This window comes from Fukomys damarensis, unplaced genomic scaffold (assembly GCF_012274545.1).
Source record: "Fukomys damarensis isolate Sample0158 unplaced genomic scaffold, DMR_v1.0_HiC HiC_scaffold_18, whole genome shotgun sequence".
NCBI lineage: Eukaryota > Metazoa > Chordata > Mammalia > Rodentia > Bathyergidae > Fukomys > Fukomys damarensis.
In genome coordinates this window covers 476841-496412 of record NW_022900930.1, presented here as the reverse complement: position 1 = coordinate 496412, position 19572 = coordinate 476841, and the positions used below count along the sequence as shown (strand labels likewise).

At 47.3% G+C, this 19572-nt stretch overlaps 1 protein-coding gene across 2 annotated transcripts in view; it reads left to right on the top strand.

Moving 5' to 3' along the window:
- Positions 1–891: 891 nt before the first annotated feature.
- Positions 892–19572, top strand: part of Chrnb3 (cholinergic receptor nicotinic beta 3 subunit) — a 30090-nt gene continuing 11409 nt past the window's right edge. The window contains exons 1-3 of one of the 2 annotated variants that reach the window (XM_010617074.2): positions 892–946; positions 8732–8883; positions 10004–10048. In XM_010617074.2, the coding sequence (XP_010615376.1) occupies positions 892–946; positions 8732–8883; positions 10004–10048 (252 nt within the window). Of the gene's footprint in view, positions 947–8731; positions 8884–10003; positions 10049–12650; positions 12750–19572 lie in introns of those variants that run through there. The other variant, XM_033765343.1, reaches the window with a different exon arrangement.

The window sequence follows — 19572 nt, the reverse complement described above, 5'->3', positions numbered from 1 at the left end:
TAGTTTTTGTTTATGAGACAGGGTCTCACTATGTAGTTGAGACTGACCTGGAACTCACTATGTAGCCCAGGCTGGTCTCGAACTCACAGTGATCCTCCTGCCTCAGCCTCCCGAGTGCTGGGATTAGAGGCATGCGACTCCATGCCCGGCACTCGGTGGCACTCATTCTTGCCCTGGGTCCTCACCTACTGCCGGTCCTTTGCTGACATGCACTGGCCCTTGTCCATTTGGCCTTGACTATACCACTGGGTTTGCCTTTGTCCAGAGCCTTCCAGTGTGGACCTGACCCACGGGGGAGGTACAGAACAAAGCAAGGACAGTGTTGTCCCTCTCTTGGGTGGGCACAGGACAAATGGCCACACTTTCTCTGTGGCCCAGATGAGGTGGCCTGGCAAGGTCAGGGGAAGTGTGGTGAAGGTCCCGTTACTGTGACGGCCTCGGGCCAGGGAGGCTGGGAAGTAGGCGTCACTATGGCTTCATGTCCTCCATGAGGAGCTGGGGGTGGGGTACTGGGTGTGGGAACTGCTCACGCACACAGGAAAGGAGCTGTGAGGTACCGTTTCACCTTTATATAGATCTTTACTCAGAAGAAAAAGCCACAGGTGTTCAAAAGCTGCAAGCCCCATCCCTTCTCCATCACCTCTCATCTCTCTGTGAGCAAACAGATTAATAAGCAGGAGTTAGGACCCAGGGCTGCGTCCTAGGCCTATAGCACCTGGCAGCTGGCTGCAGATAGATCGCGTGCACTGGTGGAGCTGTACAGGAGCCGAGCCGGGGTCGGGGTGGGGGTGGGGGTGGAGCTCACCTCTCCTGTGGGGCCTGCTCAGACTTCAAGCTGCGGCGTTGTCCGGTGGTCACGAAGGAAGAAATCGCCTCTGTGCAGCAGACATCATGATGCACACTGATTTCGCGCTGGTGCCTTTTCTCCTCAGCATCACCTCCTCAGGTAGGACAGGCTGGGCTCTACCCTGGAGTTAGACATTTATTTAAGTGAAGGAGGCAGAACCACACTGTGGGTCATGTTAGAACTGCAGAAGGTCACGCAGCTCTGTTTAGATAGCCTAGGCTGCTCCTAGGAAATCTGTGTATTGCTGAATCTGTGAATTCCATAAGGCTTGTGTTTTGGTCATTTGTCGTGTCTTACTCTTTTTGAATCATTATGAGCTCAGTAGGAAGCAATAAATGCAGAGGAAATGTTACTGAATGCAGTGAGTTTTATTCGGAGGCTTGTCAGAATATTGGGCATAGTAATTTGCTGTATCAACACTTTGCTGTGATATCTGCTGATAATTACTATAATAATAATATGCATAGATATTTAATTTTGTCCAATATATTCTGTAGTCTTATATAAATATTTTGATAAATGTGTATATTATAATTAAATAAAAATGTATATCAAATGTCTATGAATATGCATGGGTTATATAACTGTTCTCCAATTGGAAATAGTGGAATTATTGATAAGGAAAGAGTACAAATAAAAAATGGGAGAGAAAGCAGAGAGGGAGAGAGAGACAGAATAAAGAGAAATACAGAGAAAAGGAAAGAGGAAGAAAGTACTGAAAAGTTTAGGACACACTTGCACCTGCCAGTTTCTGGGGCTTTGGGATTCTTTTACTTCTTATCTAACTAAGAAGAGAAAATCTCTTCTCATGGAACCAGAAGCCATCTAAAGACAGGAGCTAGATGGTAAGGAGGTTGTTGTGCAAGAAATTTGTTTTTATTTCTCAGTAGTGTTTTTAGCACATCCAGTTATTACAAATTTCAAATGGAGAGATAGGAGCACTAACATAGGTTTACACACATCCAGAAATAAATCGTTGGGGCTGGGGATTTAGCTCAGTGGTTCCACTGCCTGCCTTGCTAGTGCAAGGTCCTGAGTTTGATCCCTGGTACCCAAAACAAAACAAAACAAAAAACTACAGAAATAAATCATTGACCATGAATGAGGCTCTTCTGAACATTACCCTAGCTTCAAAAGCAACTTTTTTTTTTGGAGGCGGGGTACTGGGAATTGAACTCAGGGTCTTGCACTTGCAAAGCAGGCACTGTGCCACTGAGCTAAGTCCCCAGCCCCCAAAACAACCTTTCTTCACAGCAGAGACTACAAAACAAAGTCACTTCTAAGTGCAGAAGGCATCAAACCCATCTCCAAATATTACTAGTTGTATTCTCTGCAACTTAAATATAGTTTGTCAACCAGAAAAATGAGTCAACATTTGTATGTTTTAGCATATTAATGTCTGATGTTTCTTTGTCTTCATTTATCAAGGTATTTTTATTATGAAAGAATTGTTTCTTTCCCCAGGAAATTCCCTCTCGGGTGAGCAATGGATAATCAGCCTGAATGCTTTAGGCTTAAGCATGGTTCGTCCCCTTTGCACAGTGATGAGAATGAGGAAACTGGCCCGGAGGAGAGCTGGGTACTTGGTCCCTACTCTTTTGGGAAAGATTCTGAGGCATATCTGTCTCCTGCAGATATTTAATAGACTTAATAAACAGCAGTAATCTCACCTGTGTGAATATGTCTAGACCCCTAGAGGTGTACACCGTTCCTAAGTCCTTAACCTTACCACTCATTGTAAGGATCTTTTAATTACACAAAACTACTTTTTTTGTGTTACAAGGGACAGGTCCTTTGTTTTTATATTTCAGGCTGTAGTAGAAAAGAATGACTCTGTGTACCTATGTGACATCTCTGGTCTTGCTGATTCACATGTTGAGTGCTTGTGTCTGTTCCCGGAAAGTAGACTGTATCTTACTCGTGATAACGTCTGCTTGTTCATTCAGTAAAACTCTATTGAGCATCTGTAGTACACCAGGAATATTTCTAGGATGTGTGAATAGCAGAGCAAATAAAACAAAGTCATTCTAATATGGTCTCGTGCTATCACACTTTGTTTGTGGTATGATTTTTTTTTAATGGTGGAAAACAGAACCAAAATATACCAAGAAGTATCAAAACAAAACAAAAATTATCTCTCAATCTTACTTGAGGTTTGAAATTCTTCAATCATTTCTGTTCTCTCCTAGCTGAAGATAAACAATGATGTTATTTTCAATAAAATCATAAATAATCATGGGAAGTTTTATCTATTGTGTGATCATTGACTTACACGTAGGTGTCAGTTTGTCCAAATTTTGCTTGAAAGTAGATGTTGGTCTGGGGATGAGAAAAGAACAGCAGGTCTGAGCCTAACACCCACCTTCCAAAGAGACCAGCAGCAGGTCAAGTCCTAGGTTCCAAAGGAAGACTTCCTGTTGAGCTGGCATTAAGCACCTCAGTGAAACCCTTCCCGATGGCACTTCCTGGGGTGAAGAGCACTCTGCTACCCCCACAGAAGGGGATCCTCTAACCCCTGAGAATGGCAATGACCTTCACCTCTGCTAATTCAATAACAGCCCTGCATGCAGAGCTGCTCCCATGGATGGCACTGGATTTAGGCTTTCTTTTGGATCTTTGGATATTGGGCATTCATGGCCACACTTGGTAGCTGTGGCTTGGACTCCAAGCCTTTAAGCACAGGACAGGCGAGCTGCTGCAGGTCCTAGCAGTCATCTCACCCCGTTTTTATTGGGAAAGGTCAAATGCCTGGCTTAAGGTCATGAAATTTGGAATTAGGAACAGAACTCATTTCTCTAACTCTAAGCCTAGTGCTTCTGAATGCTAAATAAATATTTGTTGGCTTCCCATTGTAATGAGTGGCGAGCTGGCAAGGAACCCTGCCTTCTGATCTGAACCAGGAGCAACATGCTTTCCTGGAGCGCAGTCCCAGCCCAAGCTCCACGGGCAGGAAATAAACAGCCAAGGCCAAACAGCACAACCCCAGTCCTGTCTGCCAGGTGCTCACAGTGGTCTCTGGCCCTCTCCAGTCCTCTCTCTCCTGGCTTTCTGCCCACAGAGGTGACTGGGCCCAAAGAAGATATTTTCATCAAGAAAAATAGATAAAGATTAAGCAAGGAGAAGAGGAAGACAGGAAGGGGAAGAACAGGGACTGAGGCGAACAACGCGATTCTTGCTGTGCCAGAGATGGTGAAGAGCTCTGTTAGGCAGCACACACCCTCGGGAGACGTCACACTGGACTAAATGTGTGTTTCGGAGGGTGATGTGCAGAGAAGGACTCAAAACAAGGGGTGTGAGGAGACCGTGTTTAACTGGAGGAAGGAGTTGCCCTCCCCAAAAGTGGTCCCAGAATGGTGCCTCAACAAGGGGCTCCAGTCAGAGCCCTGGGCGTCAGATATCAGCTACAGCAAAGGCACAGTTGAGCAGGTAGTAACCAGCACCAGCACCACCGAGTGTGTCCCTAAGACCAAAAAAATGTGACTGTGACTTGGTTTTAGAAGTCTTCTTGGAAGTATATTGCTTTAAAAATAATGCATATATAACCAAATACCTGAGATTACTGAGGTAAAGAGAGGTTTAGTTGTGGAGTTTCCAGTCTATAATTCGTTGGCTCTGTTGCTGTGAGGCCCACTTCAAGGCAGAGCATCCTGGCCGGAGTGCCTGGCAGAGCAAAATCACTCCCACCACAAGCCAGGAGCAAACAGGAAGAGGCCGGGCCAAGGTCCCACAGGTGCTCTGGGGGACTTCAAGACCTCCTGCTGGGCCCCAGCTCTTGAAGGTTCCACTTCCTCCCAGTAGCATCATCCTGAGACCAAGCTTTTAACAAATGAGACTTTGGGGGACACTCACATTCCAAACTATAGCAAAGCATTTTGAAAAACACAATGTTAGCAAAAACACAGCAATAACAGGAACGTGTGTCAACAGACTTGAATTGTTGAAACAATTTTCACCTGGTGAGCGACCACAATTGAAGTATCGGTCATTAGCTACACTCAATCTTCAAACAGCTCCGGGCTGGTGGAAAAATGCCTGCGCTGGTAGTTGGAAGACTGGATCTGGCACTCGTTAGCAGAGTGACCCTGGGGAAATCACTTCTCCTCGCTACTACAGGGCCTCCCCCTGTAAAGTGAGAGGCTCAGGTGACTTTGGAGGTCCTTTCCGGCTTGTCTGAGCCTCTCATCACTTTTCTGTCCTCCTTCACTGATGCCGAACTTGGAAATTCCAGCCTTCCACAGGGATCATACTTTCCCTGGGGTCACTCGCCTCTGAGAGCAGTTACTTCTTTATTTGTCAGTGGATCACCGAGATGAGCCTCAGAACAGTGATCTTGTCCAAGTAATTTAAAATTGAAGTGAACTTGTAAACAGTGAATCACACAGTTCTTGAGAATTCCAGTTATTCCTTATAACAAAGACTGTTTTACCGGAACTCCTGAGTTCACCGGTGATTTCCGTCCCGGGAGCAGTGAGCCTCCTTCCCGCGTGTCACGGAGGGCACGCGCTATGGCCTCCCCTCTGTTTACTCATTTGCTCATCCATTGCCCTTCCTTGTAGTGTGATTTTGTTGTTGTTGTGTTGTTTTTTTGTACCGGGGATCGAACTCAGGACCTTGTGCTTGCGAGGCAGGCGGCAGCACCACCGAGCTAAATCCTGGGTTGTAGTGTGATATTTTAAAAGCACAAACCATGAACAAGCCCAGGCCTGACCTACGTCTGCTTCTGCCTCTATTTAGGATAGGTTCAGAAAATTGACAATACTTGGCAGAAAGCGTTGAAGGTTTGGATTTTTCCCCCCAGGTTTCTTTTGTTCAGAACAGATTTGTTTCTGTCACCCAGGCTGTCACACCTGAGTGGCTCAGACTGAAAATGTGTTTCTCTCAGTTCTGCGGGCCTGAAGTCCGTGATCAGTGTGGGAAAGGCTTTCTTCCTGGCCGTTGATGCTGCCTTCTGGCTGGGTCCTTCCTTTCCTCTGTGGCTCCCCTGATTAAATGTAGCATCTGGAAGGAGAGAACGCAGCTGGGCGGGAACCAGCAGAGTGCCTGGCCGCCCTCTGAGGTTCATGTGCCCCGAGTGTCTGGGGGGGGCTTGATCCTCAGCGTGGTTGTGTATTGGGCTGGGGCCTAATGAGAGATGTTTGGATCCTAGGGCTCCAGCTTCATGAAAGAATGAGTCCTTGTAATGCGGGAGTGGGTTCCGTATACAAGGGTGTGTTCCTCTCTCCCTCGCTTTCCTCCGTGTCTTTGCCTCACCCTCATGCAGTGGTACAGCCAGAAGGCCCACCCCTCCTGCCGGCCCCTTCACCTTGGCCTTCGCAGCCTCCAGACCCAGGAGCGTTTTCATTCATTCTGACTTACCCAGTCCAGCTGTGGTGCTACAGCAGCACCAGGCTTCCTAAGACAAGTGCCTTTCAGAGGCTTCTCCAGCTAGAGGGCTCCGCCTCCTCACCGTGCTCTCTTCCCCCAGCACAAGCAGTCAGCCCGACCCCAAGCTCCCCAGTCCCACCCAGCCAAGCAGAAGCGGGCAAGCTGACTGCACCACTGCTGTAGGGCTTGATCTCCCCACGGGCCTGTGCACAGCAGCTCCGTGGGGACACTGACGTGTGGCGGACAAAGCCCCCGGCATTCTGGAGCCGGGGTACCTGACGGAGGGTGGGGAGGAAGTGTGCCGCGAGACTGATACACCTCTGAGATGTAGTGGGAGGCCTCGGAGACAGAACAGGCACAGATGACCTGTGTGAAGAGAGGACATCTGATCAAAGTCCCTCACAGTGAAGAGCAGACAGGACTGGGAGATGGGGCGCAGAGACCCGGATAGAGTGGGAGAGGGCAGCCTGGCAGTCTGGATGAGACGAGGGTATTTTGTTCCTGAATTTGATGGGAAACTATGCAGAAGGTTTAGCCAGGAAGTGATGTAATCTTTTTCTGATTTTAAAAGTTCATCTCTTTACAGCGCTGTAAAGAGAGAACGAGCACAGAAACAATGAGAAAGCAGCTCCGGGGTTCAGGAGCAGCGGTCCTGGGGCAGGGCACTACAGGGAGATGACGGGAAACTACTGGAGATGGATGTGTTTGGAAGGGCCTTGAGACTGAGTAGGAGGGGTAGGAGGGGGACAAAGGGGACAAAGAGGACATCAAGAATTTCCGCCTGAGCAAGTGAACACCTCTTTCTTCTGAAAGCTTTGGAGAGTTCCCACTTCTTTCTCCCCTGCCATTTCCAGTAAGCTCTAAGGGCACCTACATCTTGGCACTCTGGCAGCTGCCCAGCTGTGCTCCCCTGGAGGCAGGTCTGGTTGCTGAGAAGAACAGAAGGATCGGAGTTTAACAAGGACTAAAGTTTTAAATAAAGGAGCACAGTGCAAGGCCACACCTCTCCCTGTCATGCTTTTGCATCACACTACATTTGCTGGAGCCCAGGGCCTCACCTCTGAGTCCTGCTCCCTCAATGCCAAGTATGGAAAGCCTGGGTGAGTGTGAGTGTGTGTGTGTGCATGCACGTGCACCTTTGTCCAAATGGTAATTCAGGGTTGGTTTGGATGAACCTTGGGAGGTCGCGTGTGCAGGCATCGCCCCTGGTGTGTTTCTCCCCCCCAGGGAAGGTTTTCCTGAGTAGAGCAGATGGCACGGAAAGGGTTGCTCTGGATATTGATAGGGGGTCGAATATCCAGGGAAAGGCTGTATTTTTGAAAACAATGAAGGGCTTCTTTGTTTTAGGTTTGCTGGTGTAGCCTTGAAAGGACAAAAAACACATCTCTAGACTCTTTCCCTAAGCCACTTGCTCACCTTAAGAGATAACATTTACTAGGGTGCTTCATCTTTGGGGGCTGAGAGGAGTTCAGTGCCTGTTGCGAATCAGGAAGACCTTCCTGGGAGGAGATGTCTTAAGGAGGGAAGCAAAGGAGCAGGGAGAGACACCAGGCAGGGCCTTGATGTTGCCTACCCAAGAGTTGGAAGTAGAGTTATACCACACTCTGAGCCAGATTTGAGTCCGCTGTATTTACAGCCAGCCACCGAGAGGCGGGTAGTGCCCGGAAAGTTCTCTCGGCACCGAGAAGCAGTTTGATTTCTCTTGTAAACCAGGCTGTCAGCTGGGGAGGGCTCAACGGGAGCACAGGTGGGATTTTACAGCAGCAGAACCATGCCAGGGTAGAGGGCCAAGAGGAAGTTTCACACACTAGGTGAGCTACAAAACATCCTGCCGGTGCAGCAAGTTTTCTGCCAAACAGGATGTGGGTTTTGGGTGCTTTGTCCAAGCGCGAGCACACAGTGGTGGTGAGGCTCAAGGTGGAGTCGGGGTGGCTGTCACAGATGAGAACGTGCACGGAAATGGCCCCAGCATGATCCTTCACACGTGCTCCACGTTTACAGTGCTCACAGCAGCCGAAGGCGAGGTGTAGACCTGGGGTTGGGTGAACACTGTCAGATGTAACAGCCCTAGTGCCTTTAGTCATGGAGCTTGTGGGGAATTCAGATAAGGACAATGTCCGTGTGCATATGTAGATGAGAATATATAAACATACAACACACAGTGAAGACACACATCAGCGACCACACGAAATTCACGTGGATACAGCACACACACGCACACACACACCCCTATTCGGGATGCCCTGGAGAGAAGCCAGGTGCAGGACAGGGAATGTGTGGAGAGCCTGTTCCTGTCCGAGGGGACGTCTCCATGAGACCCGAGGTGAACATCAGGGCGGATGGCCCTCAGGACTGAGGTTCCACTGCTGGGGGCTGTGAGGAGAGTGATCTCTGGGTGGAGCAGGACCGCTATGAGCCCCGTGGAAGCAGCTGCTGGGCGCGGGCTGGGTTCTGGCCGTGCTGTGGGTGCTGAGCAGCCACCGCGTCCTCCCGCTGACTCCGCGCCCCACACTCTTACAGCCGCTGCACGATTCACTTCAGTAGCCGAAAATGAAGATACCCTCCTCAGACATTTGTTCCACGGCTATCAGAAATGGGTTCGCCCTGTGTTAAACGCCAATGACACCGTAAAAGTGTATTTTGGATTGAAAATATCTCAGCTCGTGGACGTGGTGAGTAATCCTTGGCACTGAGCTAAAACAGCACGCATTCCGAGTAACCTATGTGTGAGTCTAAGATTGTTTTCCATGCCTGGCCTTTCAGTAATTTATGGTGGGAGAAAATCCACCCCAAGAAGCTGGTAGACTGACCAGAGGACAGAATGAGAAGTTGTCACGGAGCGAATGTTCACTGGGACGCTGTCATTGTGGGGCTCGGGGGCCAAGGGCTGGATGTGCCGCTAGGACAGCCTTGACTCTGAGGTGGGAAATAGAGAAGGAAGCAGCTTAGCTGCCCAATTCCTCCCTTGCTGTGCCCCAGGCAGACCTAGTGCCGACACCTGCAGGGAGCCCAGGCCGGAGCAAGGGCAGCCCTCCCTGCTCCCCGGCAACTCCGAGCTTTTGCTGAACTCGGCCACACTGCAATGTCCACTTTTCCACTGCGCTCCAACTTCTGCCATGATTATGTTCTTGGAAAAAACCAGTGAATTTAAACTCCCCAAATACAGCAGAATTGTCCGGCTGTGTGGTGCCACAAGTCTCAAAAGAACCCTTCCACATGGCCGAGGTCCTGTGCTCTGATCACCCAACCGCTCTGCGGGCTCAATAGCCCAGAATTCCTTCTGAAAATTCATGCAAAGGGCCTTCAGTGTAGCTCATATTGCAGGGCACAGTGGCACATCCCTATAATCTCAGCACTGTAGGAGGCTGAGGCAGGAGGATCAGAAATTCAAGACCCACTGGGCAACTTAATAATGTAGCAAGATTCTGTACCAAAATAAAAAATAAAAAAGGCTGGGCCCTGGGTTCAATCCATAGCACTGTAAAAACAAACAAAAAATATATTACATGCATGTATGATATTTCCTTCTGCTTTCTACTGTTAAAATGTTTTCTGGGTATACAATTTTGCATAAATATTGTCACAATGAACTACTAACATGTTTTAATAATTATTTCTCCTTTTAAGCAAACTGCATAATATGTTAGGATCGCATGCCATTTCAATGTTCTTAAGAATCTTTTGTACTTTCAAACACTAGGATAAAACTAAAAGAGCTTTTTGCAAAAAAAAGAAAGAAGAAAAGACCCCAAAACTGCAATTTCCTTTCTTTTTAATTGTCATTTTTCATAGGATGAAAAGAATCAACTGATGACAACCAACGTGTGGCTCAAACAGGTAAATTCAGCTCCAGCATTGTATTTGCCAATACAACCCACTGAAAGTCTTCTCCTTGCAGGCAGGCTTGCATGTGAGAAGTATTTGTTGGAGAAAGCACATTGGAAAGCACAGGGAGCCAGTGGGGATGGCAGGGAAGGGACTGCTATCTCCCGTGCTGTTGGGAGCACTGACGGTAGCCCTGAGGTCTGCTCAGCAAGTGCGCCCTTGGGGCTGGGCAGCAGTGGTGGCACGGGTAGAGTGAGGTCGGGCCCTCCTTCCCTGGGGTACTTGGAGAAAAAGAGGAGATTCCAAGGTAGTACATAAATTCACCTATTTCCTCTGATCCTCCATGGGAAGAGTCTGTTTCCAGTGCCTCCTGTTGCCCCTGACCCCCAAAGGAGGGAATAAAGCTGCCCCTTTGATTTTAGAGCCCATGCTTTCCTGACAAAGCTAACAATGCATTCTGGTTAGTTTGGAGCTTTTGCCCTAGATGAGTGTTTATCTGTCACCTGTTTCCTGAGGCCAGACAATTCTTTTCAGAGGAGCTAATTATTTAACAATAAATAATTATCTTTCAAAACCAGTTTTACAGTGTTTTGAGAAAGGAGAAGACACTGATGCCTGGTCATAAAAGTTTGGCTTAATTGCTTATTGTTTGTTTTTGTTTCATTAGCAATTCTTTTTTAAAGGAACGGTCAGATGTTACATGACCTGCTTATAGATTTCCAACATTCCTGATGAAGAATTACATCTACTTCAAACAGATGTGATACTTCTCACTCGCTTATACTGAAATGCATTACTCATCTACTGAGACTCTAGAAACATTGTTCAGTTGTATCTGTTAATGGTTTGTAAGGAGCAATGGATAAAAGAAACCGAGACCATTCCCTAAACTTCCTTCAGTGTCATTAAATTTCCCCCACCTGAAACATGAATCAGAATTAGAAAAATGTTATAAATTGTACTAACTCCTCTCCCTCTTGGTAGACATGTTAGCAAGTTGTGAAATGAACCTGTACACTATTTGACTTGCAAATAAAAATATTTAGGGAAAAACACTGAGCTGGGAATTTATATATAAAAATACAATTTAAATAAACATATGTTATTGTAAACCCATCTCATTCCTCAGTTGATGGGCTATCAGGCTTTTGCAATTTAGAGGCTGTGGAATTTAGAGTTCTTTGAGTTTATAAAGATGATCTCCTATATTTGAGCTAACAGGGGAGAGAAAAATCTAGGATTTTGTCTTAAAGTGTTAACAGGTTTAGGAAGTTAACAAAAACAGAACAAACAAGAAAACAATAAAACCTTTGAGTCAGGAATGGTGGCATTCACCAGTAATTCCAGCACTCTAGAAGGCTGAGACAGGAGGCTCTCAAGTCCAAGCCCAGCCCAGGCAAACTTAGCAACTTAGAAAAACCCAGTCTAAAAGTAAAATATAAAAAAGCATGGGGATATAGATCCCCAGAACCAACAAAAACAAAGCAAACTTCCATCTTCCCACAGACCTCCTTCCCAGTCACTCATTGAGATTAAGCTCTTAACTTCCTTCTTGAAATTTCTCTCTGCGGGGACTATGAACTTTAATACTGAGATAGTGGGTGGGCCAGGGGTTTGGCTCAGTGGTTCCACCACCTGCCTCGCAAACGCAAGGTCTTGAGTTTGATTCCCGGAAAAAAAAAAAAAAAAAGAGATAGTGGGTGTTTTTCACTTTTCTTGCAGTTTTGAAAACAAGAAATCATTTCAGCCACAGAGAATAAGCTTAGGCACAACAAGCTGGAAGCCATGGCTACTCAGGCTTTAGCTACAGTTTCAAGAGTGACTCCCAGCAAAGTTACACTGCAAGATCACAACAGCCTGGAGAACCTCATCAGGTCAGGACTAAAATCCTCAAATCTCTCACCCCAAAGAGGATAAGAGAAGCCGTTGCAGAGGATCAAGTTGACCCTTGGCTGACTTAAACTCCCATTCAATGTAAGCAATGAGAACAGTGGGCTTTAGATGTGTTTAATTTGCAGAGTTCATCCTGTCTCGGCCCTGTTTAAGGCTGCCAGTCAAGCACCTGAGCTGGAAAAGGGGGCCACCACTGCCTGCATTTACCAGGAAGCCTGGGACTCCCCTGGCTGATACCTAGGTTTCCTAAGCCCTGCAAAGGCCCTTTCTGCCACACCCAGCCACTTCCCTAATACGAAGATCTCTTTCTAAATAGCTGACAAATGCCAGTGAGGACTGGGCTGTGCTGCAAACAGCGGGGTCAGTGAGGAAGAGGCTCGGTGGAGCGGTGCCACAGAGAGAAGGCTGCTGCGCCTGCAGCCTCTTGGACTTGACCTTCAGGTCTCTCTTATACTTTTTGTTAGGAAATTGTACATGTTACTCTAAACTCCTCCATTTTATATCTGACTTCCGGGTTCTTCCTAATTTAAGTTTCGTTTTCCCAATTTAAGTTTCGTTTCCCCCCCTCCCAGTTGAATTCTTCCCAGAAATGACGCCAACATCTGATAAGGGACTTCTGCAGGACTAAGACCTTATAAGGCAATGTGGCCTGCAATAGGTTAAAAAACAGCTAATTCCCCTAAAATTGCAAAACTCCCACCCAAGACCCTACAAATGAGCCAACACTCCTTCCCTTGGCATCCCGCCTCCTTTTCTTCGCCTCCCGGCCTTTGTACCTCGCCTGACTCCCTTCAATAAAGATCTCCTGCCGGACCTCTCGGTGCGTGAGTGACCTGATTGGGAGGGGGCGCCCAAAGGGGGCTCGAGACCCCTTTCACTTTTAATTTTCACCTTCTTAAAGCTAAAAGAATAAAAAAGGGTGAAGGCTAAAACGAAAGGTATGGAGAGCGAGACTGTAGCTCAGTGGGAGAGTGCTTGTCTAGCAAGTGTGAGACCCTGGGTTTGATTTCCAGCCTCCCAAGAAAGGAAAAAAGAAAGTGAGGAAGAGAGGGAGGAAAAGAAAAAAATGAAAACTGATAGTTTAAGAAAAACTATCACTAGCTGGGCGTGGTGGCACACACCTGTAATCCCAGCACTCGGGAGGCTGAGGCAGGAGGATCACTGTGAGTTCGAGACCACCCTGGGCTACATAGTGATTCCAGGTCAGTCTCAGCTACATAGTGAGACCCTGCCTCAAAAAATCAAACCAAAAGAAAGAAAGAAAAGCTATCACTGGAGTTTTTCAGAAGTTGTAACTCCAAAGCAGCTAATAATAATCCTTCAGACTTACTGAGCACTATGGTAAGCGATCATGGCATAAGCTCTTCCGACTCTCCCAGCTCCCAGCTCCTGTTATCGTGTCCTCTTTCTCTTCTAGCCCCAAGGACTGGAGGCTTGTGGTGACTCACGCTGAATCAAACGTATTTGATTCAGTCTCCTGGTCCTAGACTGCAGGGAGCTGACAGAGGGGACCTTTTCTCCTCTCGGCCCTGCCCCTGGGGAGTCCCTTTCCCAAGCCTGGTCTTCGAGGCTTCTGGGAACAGGAACAGAGAGTGTGCAGCAGAGAATGAAGCTGTGTTCACCCCACCTTCCACTCACTCAGCGGGATCCACTGAGAGCCTGCTCCATGCCAGCACTTCGCCAGACCCTAGGTGTGGGAGATAAAGTCACATTTGTCCTTTCAAGGAGAGGACAAAGTATTTGTTATATAAAAATGAATCTCCACATGTAAAGCAGAAGTACATAGAAGTCCTGTAGTAACAGAAAGTGGCAGAGATGGGGAGAAAGTCAGGGACACTCCACAGAGGAGATGTTTGATTTGGATCTTACGGACAAACGGAAGTTCCGCAAACCAAACAGGATAGAAGCTGTGAACCATCCAAGGCATACTCCCCGTAACTAACGTGACTCTCCGAAGTTCTCACGCCTGATCAAGCTGTCCATTCATCCTAGAGTACTGCAATCAGAACGAAGACAGAAAATCCCAATCCCGCATCTTCCTTCACGTCCCTCTGCTCACTAACCGGTACTCTGGCCTGCGCCCGCATGGGGAGTCCGATTCTACCTCTCTACACTGACCGCTGTTTTGCAGAGGGCAAACACGGACGTGCTTGGGCCTTTTCGTCTGGCTGCGCTTTTGTTTTACTTCCCCCTCCTGTCCTCCGTTCTGCAGCTCTCCTCCGGCGCACGCAGGCGTTCCTTTCCTATCCTCTCGTGCCCAGCTTGCGCTATCCCCACAGACCACCAGGGAGTCGAGTCCGATGTAATCACGAGGAGTTTATTGCAGGCTCAGGCCGGCAAACTTGAGCCTGGACCTCCAGTGGCACCGTCACAGTGGCTTCCAACTGAAGTCCCCGACCCACTTTCCAGGCTTGATTATATGGGGGTGGGGAGGCTTTCTCTTTTTATTGGTGCTATTTTTAACTTTTCAATGATTACTAATGATTATTACTGGCATGCTTACGGGAATAGGAGGATGGGAACAGGAAATACCTAATACCCACGAGGAGATCAGCGGGGAGCACTATGTTCTTTGTTTTCCAAAGAACACCCTCTATGATTGCACAATTAGGCAAACTCTTTATTCTCAGCAAAACATGTAATATCTCTAACTAAGCAACTATCAGGGAGGAGATAAGTTCATTCTTGGGTTAGAAAAAGAGGAACAGAAAAACAGGGAGGAAGTTATTATAGCCCTTTGCCCAGAAAACTTGGTCTTGTTATTTTGAGCAAAGAGCAAAGAGGGAGACCACCTCGATCAGAAAACTTGGCTCCCACACTCTCAACCAAAAACCTTTATAAAGCATAAATCTAATGACATCTAGAGAAAGACTTCCACATGGAGCTATTTTTATTTCATTGATTTTATTTTGCAACCTCATTCGCCTTACTCATCTTCCAGTGAGTAACCAAAACACTATAAACCAGAAATATGTTGTTAACACTGACTTGCTAACACTCATGAGAAAGGACTTAATGTCCTAGCCCCTCATGTTCAAGATCAGGAAAAGTGCATCAGAAGGGCCTTAATAAAGAAATAGAAAATGGAACCAACCTTTTTTCTAGTGGCACAAGGGCAGGTCCCTTTGCTCCGATGGTCTCACATCAGTGCGGCAATGGATCCGCCATGCCCAGTGAGCATTCATGGGATGCCTGCTCTGAGCTGTGTGTTGTGCCGAGCCCTGAGCCAGGCAGGGTTGCAAATTAGCAGTAGGGGGATAGTAAGGACACTCAGTGGCCCAGCGTCCTGTGGCCAAGACAGAGTTGGCTCTCTTGTCCCCACAGCTATCGAGGAAAACATAGCTGCCAGGAGAACCGCCAAGGCCAGCAACTTCAACTGGTAATAGTTCTCCAATGTGTACCGCGCGAGACTCCCTTCAATAAAGATCTCCTGCCGGACCTCTCGGTGCGTGAGTGACCTGATTGGGAGGGGGCGCCCAAAGGGGGCTCGAGACCCCTTTCACTTTTAATTTTCACCTTCTTAAAGCTAAAAGAATAAAAAAGGGTGAAGGCTAAAACGAAAGGTATGGAGAGCGAGACTGTAGCTCAGTGGGAGAGTGCTTGTCTAGCAAGTGTGAGACCCTGGGTTTGATTTCCAGCCTCCCAAGAAAGGAAAAAAGAAAGTGAGGAAGAGAGGGAGGAAAAGAAAAAAATGAAAACTGATAGTTTAAGAAAAACTATCACTAGCTGGGCGTGGTGGCACACACCTGTAATCCCAGCACTCGGGAGGCTGAGGCAGGAGGATCACTGTGAGTTCGAGACCACCCTGGGCTACATAGTGATTCCAGGTCAGTCTCAGCTACATAGTGAGACCCTGCCTCAAAAAATCAAACCAAAAGAAAGAAAGAAAAGCTATCACTGGAGTTTTTCAGAAGTTGTAACTCCAAAGCAGCTAATAATAATCCTTCAGACTTACTGAGCACTATGGTAAGCGATCATGGCATAAGCTCTTCCGACTCTCCCAGCTCCCAGCTCCTGTTATCGTGTCCTCTTTCTCTTCTAGCCCCAAGGACTGGAGGCTTGTGGTGACTCACGCTGAATCAAACGTATTTGATTCAGTCTCCTGGTCCTAGACTGCAGGGAGCTGACAGAGGGGACCTTTTCTCCTCTCGGCCCTGCCCCTGGGGAGTCCCTTTCCCAAGCCTGGTCTTCGAGGCTTCTGGGAACAGGAACAGAGAGTGTGCAGCAGAGAATGAAGCTGTGTTCACCCCACCTTCCACTCACTCAGCGGGATCCACTGAGAGCCTGCTCCATGCCAGCACTTCGCCAGACCCTAGGTGTGGGAGATAAAGTCACATTTGTCCTTTCAAGGAGAGGACAAAGTATTTGTTATATAAAAATGAATCTCCACATGTAAAGCAGAAGTACATAGAAGTCCTGTAGTAACAGAAAGTGGCAGAGATGGGGAGAAAGTCAGGGACACTCCACAGAGGAGATGTTTGATTTGGATCTTACGGACAAACGGAAGTTCCGCAAACCAAACAGGATAGAAGCTGTGAACCATCCAAGGCATACTCCCCGTAACTAACGTGACTCTCCGAAGTTCTCACGCCTGATCAAGCTGTCCATTCATCCTAGAGTACTGCAATCAGAACGAAGACAGAAAATCCCAATCCCGCATCTTCCTTCACGTCCCTCTGCTCACTAACCGGTACTCTGGCCTGCGCCCGCATGGGGAGTCCGATTCTACCTCTCTACACTGACCGCTGTTTTGCAGAGGGCAAACACGGACGTGCTTGGGCCTTTTCGTCTGGCTGCGCTTTTGTTTTACTTCCCCCTCCTGTCCTCCGTTCTGCAGCTCTCCTCCGGCGCACGCAGGCGTTCCTTTCCTATCCTCTCGTGCCCAGCTTGCGCTATCCCCACAGACCACCAGGGAGTCGAGTCCGATGTAATCACGAGGAGTTTATTGCAGGCTCAGGCCGGCAAACTTGAGCCTGGACCTCCAGTGGCACCGTCACAGTGGCTTCCAACTGAAGTCCCCGACCCACTTTCCAGGCTTGATTATATGGGGGTGGGGAGGCTTTCTCTTTTTATTGGTGCTATTTTTAACTTTTCAATGATTACTAATGATTATTACTGGCATGCTTACGGGAATAGGAGGATGGGAACAGGAAATACCTAATACCCACGAGGAGATCAGCGGGGAGCACTATGTTCTTTGTTTTCCAAAGAACACCCTCTATGATTGCACAATTAGGCAAACTCTTTATTCTCAGCAAAACATGTAATATCTCTAACTAAGCAACTATCAGGGAGGAGATAAGTTCATTCTTGGGTTAGAAAAAGAGGAACAGAAAAACAGGGAGGAAGTTATTATAGCCCTTTGCCCAGAAAACTTGGTCTTGTTATTTTGAGCAAAGAGCAAAGAGGGAGACCACCTCGATCAGAAAACTTGGCTCCCACACTCTCAACCAAAAACCTTTATAAAGCATAAATCTAATGACATCTAGAGAAAGACTTCCACATGGAGCTATTTTTATTTCATTGATTTTATTTTGCAACCTCATTCGCCTTACTCATCTTCCAGTGAGTAACCAAAACACTATAAACCAGAAATATGTTGTTAACACTGACTTGCTAACACTCATGAGAAAGGACTTAATGTCCTAGCCCCTCATGTTCAAGATCAGGAAAAGTGCATCAGAAGGGCCTTAATAAAGAAATAGAAAATGGAACCAACCTTTTTTCTAGTGGCACAAGGGCAGGTCCCTTTGCTCCGATGGTCTCACATCAGTGCGGCAATGGATCCGCCATGCCCAGTGAGCATTCATGGGATGCCTGCTCTGAGCTGTGTGTTGTGCCGAGCCCTGAGCCAGGCAGGGTTGCAAATTAGCAGTAGGGGGATAGTAAGGACACTCAGTGGCCCAGCGTCCTGTGGCCAAGACAGAGTTGGCTCTCTTGTCCCCACAGCTATCGAGGAAAACATAGCTGCCAGGAGAACCGCCAAGGCCAGCAACTTCAACTGGTAATAGTTCTCCAAAAACTGATTTCTGTTTTAGATCAAGCAAAAGTTTAACAAACACAGTGAAGTCCTACTTAGATAGAGCCTTGCAGCTGGTTATTGAAAAGAAATAAGAAAAACCACCAATGGGAGAGTCAAACTGGCCTTAAAGGTCTAGTGCTCTCCCCAGAAGCCTACTGTTCACACCTGAGAATGGCACGTTGAGGTCCAGGAACCCACTGCCGTCTTATTCTCCTTCCTTCTCGGTCTCCTCAAATTACCCCACGTAAGAGTCCAGTGTGGTCCCAAAGGCCTGCTCCATAAGCCTAGGTGCCCTTCCGCATCTGACCCCGGGTCTCTCCATCACAAATCAGAAGTGAACCTCTCCCAGTAATGAATGTAACTGTATTGTATACCTAGATTGTACCAATAAACACAATAAAAAAAAAAAAAAAAAAAAAAGAAGAGAACCTCAGTGCAGCGTGGGTGGGAGGCTGAGTGAGACCATGTGACTGGCCCAGTAAGGTTCACGTCCTATTGCCAACTTCGTAAGCTTTTTCATCCTTAATGACAAATCACTTTTCTCAGTCTTAACAAGTCATGGGTTTAATGGGAATATAAAGCATGTAATATATTGGGTTACTGCCCTTAAGATGAACATGAATCAACATTGATTTGACGTGGAGTCTCCCACATTTAATCTAACGGAAGAGCTCCAGGGTGTGTATCTCAGAAGGCCCGGAAGGCAGTCACATGGTGTTACCTGACAGGGCTCCCTGGGTGAATCACCCACGAGCTGATGGTCCTCAGCTCTGACCTGTGCAGCTTTCTATGTGCCAACCCCTCCAGGGGTCTGTACTGCGATGGCTTTTCATCTAAGCATAGACAGGGTGCGATAAAAACACACCAGAATAGATAAACCACAGCCCACCATGCAGGGTTCCGTGCAGCCCAGGTGCGGGTCTGGAGGTTGCCTGGGTGAGCCTGAGAGGGAGTGGGAGTGACTGTGCGCACTCAGGCATCCCTGTCCACTGCCATAGACTTTGTGAATGCTGGACACTTGGCTTGTGCTAAATTCATTTTTAAAAGTTCTTTCCTCATTAATAAATTAGCTTACTATAAACTTTTGCTTTCTAAACTTTTAAATTTATTTATTTTTTATTTTTGGCTTTTTGAGACGGAGTCTCACTATATAATCTAGGCTGGCCTCAAACTCAGCAATCCTCCTGCCTCACCCTCCTGAGTGCTGGGATCACAGGTGTGCACCACCAAGCCTGGCTGTAGACTCTTACATTTATTTTAGCTTTTTCACTCTTGTGGAACAGCAATTAGCTTAAAATACAAATTCATTGTATAAATGTACAAAAAATAATTCATATCCTTATTCTATAAAATTTTTTCCGTTAAAAATACGTTTGACTACTTTAAAAACTCTTGCTTGGCAGCACTGAAACTTTGGTTCCATCCCCAGCATTGTAAAACAAAACAAAAACTACAACGCAAACACACGCAATAGCTGAGGCCTAAACAGGTCAGGCATCAACAGCACCGTGTTTCCCCTCACGTTGGTCCTGTGAGAGCCTCAGGAGTAACCTACGCACAAGCCCCTGAAGAGCCCTCCTGGAGGGCCTGCCTGAGGGTGCTCACAGCTAAATACACATGC